This window comes from Aphis gossypii, chromosome 3 (assembly GCF_020184175.1).
Source record: "Aphis gossypii isolate Hap1 chromosome 3, ASM2018417v2, whole genome shotgun sequence".
Lineage (NCBI taxonomy): Eukaryota > Metazoa > Arthropoda > Insecta > Hemiptera > Aphididae > Aphis > Aphis gossypii.
Window position 1 is genome coordinate 53,850,035 of NC_065532.1, and position 5,742 is coordinate 53,855,776.

Consider the following 5,742-nt stretch of genomic DNA (forward strand, 5'->3'; position numbering starts at 1 on the left):
CAAGACGTTTAATACATACTTTTATTTGGGCTTATATTATATACATTTTTTTTTTAATTTAGGTTTGAATATAAAAAAATAATTGATGAAAAAAAATATATCCTGATATCATGCATAGAATTTTAAAACGACTTTAGATTTAATTTTGATTTGAATAGTGAAGTGATAGAAAAATCTATGATTACTGATCATATTTATTCATATTATATTACATAATGTGCAACCGAATGATTTTATGTTCTACTGATAATATTGTAGGTAGGTACCTATTATATGTATAAAAACACAGTGTGCATATTATATATATATTTTTTTGCATATCATGCATGTGTTTTAATTAACAATTTATTAGAAACTGTGCAGATTTATATTGATATTATAGTAAATTATTTATGATATTATGTTGACTGCGATGATTGAGCTTTAACAAATGCAATACGCAATGAGACTTTATTTTATATGTAAATAATTTCAAACAGCAATGTATAATAGTTCTGTTCTGTTAATTCCAATTAAATGAAAACATTGTAATATGATATTATTCTACGTAGAGATAAGCACAAAATCCAAGTTATTTTCAATGATATTATACTGTTGTTTCGTTGTCCGTTGACAATAGTTATTAAATTTATTTTATCTATTTATGTTTGTCGGTGTTGTTTAATTATCGAGATAATAACATTAAGAATATTATATGATCGGTCTGTGGAGCTATACATACCACCTGTATGCTAGTTATTTTTTTTTAACAATATGCTTAATTGAGCTAATCTATAGTTTATAATTTCCAGAATTCAAATTTTAAGTTAATATAAATAATAATGAAAGTAATTAGAATAAGAAAGTAACCTATTATTATTGGACTATATCTATAATTATTATTGAATTTTATTGCAGCCAATAAGATTTAAATTATTTATTGTTAACTTTACTCGAAATTTACATATATATATTTTTCATTAAAAATAACAAAATATATCTGTATAAGTAGTACTTAAGTTCATTCTCGGATAAACAATAGTATATAACACTATACTACTACTTGATATTATTCTGTCACACTGAAAGAAATATTATTATATTAGCAATATTTTTGTTTTAATTCTTATGTGACTATGTGTAACCAAATTTTTGAGTTTTTGTCTTTCTAATAGTGTCATGAACAATAGTAGCAATGATAAATATTGTCTTTTGTGTGATGTTGACTTATTACCAAAAGTAGACGTTTCTTTCACTGCAGGCCGATTATTTGTTACTATTGTTAATGTCATTATTATGATGGAATTTTGGAAGTTATTTGCAAATAAGAGGACAAGTATTGTCAGTTGATATAATTATTTAGCCACTATATCACTATACCACTAGAATATAGATAACAGCTCGATTTATTCTAATTTTTAACACAAAATTAAATTGAATTTAAATTTGATGTGTTTTACGTTTGTGTGACCGAAACAACGCAGGTTAGGTTAAAATCCAAGTTAAAAAGACAGATGGTAATCTTCATATATTTAAAGTATATTATTTTTATTTTAAACTTATTATTTGAGTATATTATTTTTTTCTTATATGAACCATGATACATTAAATAATTAGTTTGAATTTAATTTTAATATTATTAGGTATTGAATGGCCAAAACTTGTTAGTAAAAAATACGATAATTTTATTGATATCACATTCAATCGTATTTAAGAATTTTATTATTTTAACAATAGTTATGTTTTTTAAATTTTTTATAAATATGTAAAATACCAAAATGACTACAATGAATTGAATATGAATTTCCACTTGCTGACTTGAAGATTTTTTTCGCTGACGAAAAGTTTTTTTGCTACATGTAAGATCAGCAGTATATTAATAAGCAACCACGAGTTTGTTAAATTAAATATTTAATAAATAATTAAATTAGTTGTTAGGTTAATATAACATTAAGTTGGTGATTGAGTAAAATTATTAAATTTAAAATTTTTCAAATGTGTGAGATAAATAACTGAGTTGATAATCAGCAGAATAAAAAAGTTTATAATGCTTATTTTCACACTAATTATGATTTAAAATATGGTTTTAAAATGTTTAAATAACTCATACACACATAGTATTCTTTAAGTATTATTATATTTTCTTTGCTTAAAATTTAATATTTTAACTATAATTGCACAGAATATAATGATATATTATATAAATTAGACATTTAGATACGTATTTATGGAGCCAAGGGGGGGGGGGGTCTGGACCCCATGGACCCCCCCGTAAATACGCCAATGGTGCCATAAATTACTTTTTTATTACTTACTTTTTACCGTTCAACACATAAATATTATTAGTATCGTTGAGTCACACAGACTACAAGCCATATCAATGAGGAGTGCCAAAGAACAATATTTGAAGGAAGGGTAGCAATACTGCGTGTCTGTGGACCAATAGTGATCAAATGGCCAGAGGAACTTGATATTGACTCTAACAGCTTTGTTTGAAGAACATGTCCTATTATCATTTTCTAATCCATTTGTTTTATTTAGTTTATTATTCTGTTTTATTTTATCCTATATTCTATCCACATACCAACCTATTAATTCTATAATAATATCTCATGCCGAGTGTCATATGCATAAATTAATAAGTTGGCTCACGAAAAAACTATATATTTTTTTTATTCGTAAATTATTGTTGTTGTTAGTCCGTAGAAAACAAACTAGTTTTTGTGATTGAATATAATTTTAGTTTCGTATTTTATGTTTGGTCAAAACAATGCAAATAACTGTGCACAAACAATCGTTGCACTTTACATTTAACTGAGTTTGAGAAGTAAATCGCAATGACAAGCTATGCCGTACAGAACCAGTATTATAATATTATAACAATGACTATAAAACAGTTTTTATAATTACGTTAAGTATATTATTATGCTTAATTTGATCATATAATATGGCAATAAGTGAAGCAGAATAAATAATAATATAATATACACGTATATATCCTAAGTAGTGAAATAATAAGTCAAAAATCTTGTGGCAGGGTATCCGTGATGATGATCATAATCGTTTTTATTTCCTCTCAGTTGAGGATTTGGCCGAATCAGAGGTGGTGGCGGCGGCGGCGGGGGCGGCCGGCGAGTTTGCGTAGAAAGATTGGTACTGTTGGGACGGGTACTGCTGTTGGGAGAGGTACTGTTGGGACTGGCCGTACTGTTGGCCGGCTGCACCGCTGTTATAGAACGACGGCGAGTGCTGTAGCGATTGTTGTTGGTAAGCGGAAGGCAGCGATGAGTACGGAGTGACGGTCGGCGAGGCGGCCGAGTAGTGACCGTTGTATGGAGCGGCAGCCGAGTAGTGACCGTTGTATTGAGCGGCGGACGGGACGCCGAATTGACCTCCGTAGTACGACGGGAAGGCAGCCGGATTGGGCGAGTAAGAGCTACCGTGGTACGGTTGAGCCGGGTACGGGTAAGCCGAGTACGGAGTCGGGTAAGCGGCGCCGGCCAACGGTTGTGTAGAGTACGCGGACGGGTACGGTCCGGCGGCGGGGTATCCGGAAGCCGGATAGTACTGTTGGTATGGGCCAAAATTGTAGTGCTGTTGTTGCTGGTGCGGTTGGTAAGCGGCTAAAAAACGTAGAGGCGAGATCAGTACAAAATACATAATATTTTTTTTTCAATGGTTATATATTATGTAATATATGCGAACTGGACTCGTTATATACCAATAAATAATGAAATTTTAATACAAATTACTGTTTTATCCTCAAAAATTATATAAGTACGTCATGTATTCATGTCGATGAAATAAAATATAATAGTGATTAATAATTACGAATGTTTGTTTCATCGCTGTTTAAGGGGACGTCTTAAACGCGTATGTTGCATCTAACGCATATCACACCAAATATACGTTCGGCAGTTTTAATTTCGTGTGTTTATCTTAGGTATAAATTAAAGTAAAAATTAGGGGTAAGAACTTCATCTGTGTTCTTTTAAATATTAATATTTTCAAACTCATGACTAACTTAAAAATTAAAATATTGTAAACAACGATAATGTTTCTATCTTTGAGCTTATAGATAATAGGTGACTTCACTTTAATATTTAAGTTAAACACGCCAAATTGAAACTTACGTTGATTTGGTTACGGCGTGCAGATTATAACAATAATAAATATTGGCTTTTGTGCGATGTTGACTTACCGAAAGCAGACGATGGTAAGGCGGCCTTAGGTCCGAACGAAGATTTAGCCAACTGTCCGGAGTAGTCAGACGTGAATTGATAGCTCTGTGCCGGGTACGGAACGCTTCCTTGGCCAGGGAAAGGCGTTGGTGATTGTACTGGCGACGGAGCGGCAGCGGCGGTGGACTTTTGGACTTCCGTCGACGTAGCGGCTGCCACGACGGCTAACAACAGGACGGTGGTTGTGTAAGAGACCTGCAAATGAGAGAAAAATATTTGTCAGTTAATCTATGTAATTATTTAGTCACTTTATCCGTATTGTACGTGTATTTATACAACCGGGTTAAATAAAAAATGAGATTATAAACCGTGTATTACTATTTTTTTTAGAAATCGTATAGAAAAGAGCAAAACAAAAATTTGATTTCATGTACTTGAAATTTATTATATAACATCATGCATTAATTAATTTTTTGAGTTATTATTTGTTATTTCTTCTAGTTATATTATAAACTACACCGTTTCGACAAGTATTTTTATTAAGAAGACGTACAACCTACATATATTGTTCCGTCTTAACGTACAACATAAAAATTTGTGTTCAACAGAATAAATTGTTTGTGATTTGATCGTGTTTGCTCGTTAGCTTTTTTTACGAAATTTTAATTTTTAAGTAAGTTACTACTTATTATGAGTATTTTTTTAAGAATTTATTATCGTTTTAATGTTGTACATACTCATATCGTTTAAGTTTAAAAATTAAACAATGTAAAATCATAAGAGAGAATACAGACAATGTTTGTAAGTTTAATAACAGTTCAATTCAATCTAATGTTTCACACAAAATTAATTTTTCTGCATTCAAATTTGATATGTTTTACGTTTGTATGACAGAAACAACGCGCACGTTCAAATAATATACGTAGTAATTCGGCTAAACTTGAAAATTATTTTTGCTCGATGCCTATTTCATCTAATCGCTGCATTACATTAATTTATTATTAAAATTTAGTGGCGCGTTCAATAACCTTACCTTCATGATGATAATAATAACGTGATGGGCTCAAGACGGACGGCGATTTGTACGTAGTACGTTTTCAAAAGTACAAACTGCAAGCAAGCGTCTCTTTCAAGCCACTGCTGTCCAATTTGTGTACCGTGTGACGGACGTTTTGATCTTAAATAGTCGCAGTACGCGTGCATGTCGGGAAAACGGAGTGCGGGAGAGGAAGCACTTAAGAAGACGGAGAAAAAAGATGCGGTCGGCGAAGAATAATGGGAAAATAACAACGGACAAAAAGGAAGGGAATGAAAATAATACGCTAAACAACAGATACGATGCGATGGCGGGCGGCGTGCCGGAGAGGAGTGAGAGAGGGTACAACGCACGGCGGTGCCCCCCAGCGAGACCCCCTCGCGGAAGGGGTTATCGGCTACCAAGTCCTTTATCCGTTGCGGTCCGACTCCGTTTGTCCGGGTAACCGGTCCAGCCATTCGACCGGTTACGTGCGGTGGAAAATAAACGATTGTGACCGTATACGAGGATAAAATACGTTAGTGTATCGCCGCCGCGAGTACTTTA

General features: G+C 32.5%; 1 protein-coding gene across 1 annotated transcript; it reads right to left on the reverse strand.

Annotated features, from left to right (window-relative positions):
• Positions 1–2,827: 2,827 nt before the first annotated feature.
• Positions 2,828–5,360, reverse strand: LOC114125132 (eyes absent homolog 1-like). The gene is made up of 3 exons (XM_027988647.2): positions 5,194–5,360; positions 4,181–4,415; positions 2,828–3,602 (listed from the first exon to the last, which is right to left on the reverse strand). The coding sequence occupies exons 1-3, from the start codon at positions 5,197–5,199 to the stop codon at positions 3,046–3,048; spliced, it is 798 nt and encodes a 265-aa protein (XP_027844448.2). The 5' UTR covers positions 5,200–5,360; the 3' UTR covers positions 2,828–3,045.
• Positions 5,361–5,742: the final 382 nt, after the last annotated feature.

Coding starts and splice junctions, on each gene's coding strand:
- LOC114125132 (XM_027988647.2), bottom strand. Junction 3,603..4,180: donor CTTACCATCGTCTGCTTTCG/GTAAGTCAACAT, acceptor TACGTTTTTTAG/CCGCTTACCAACCGCACCAG.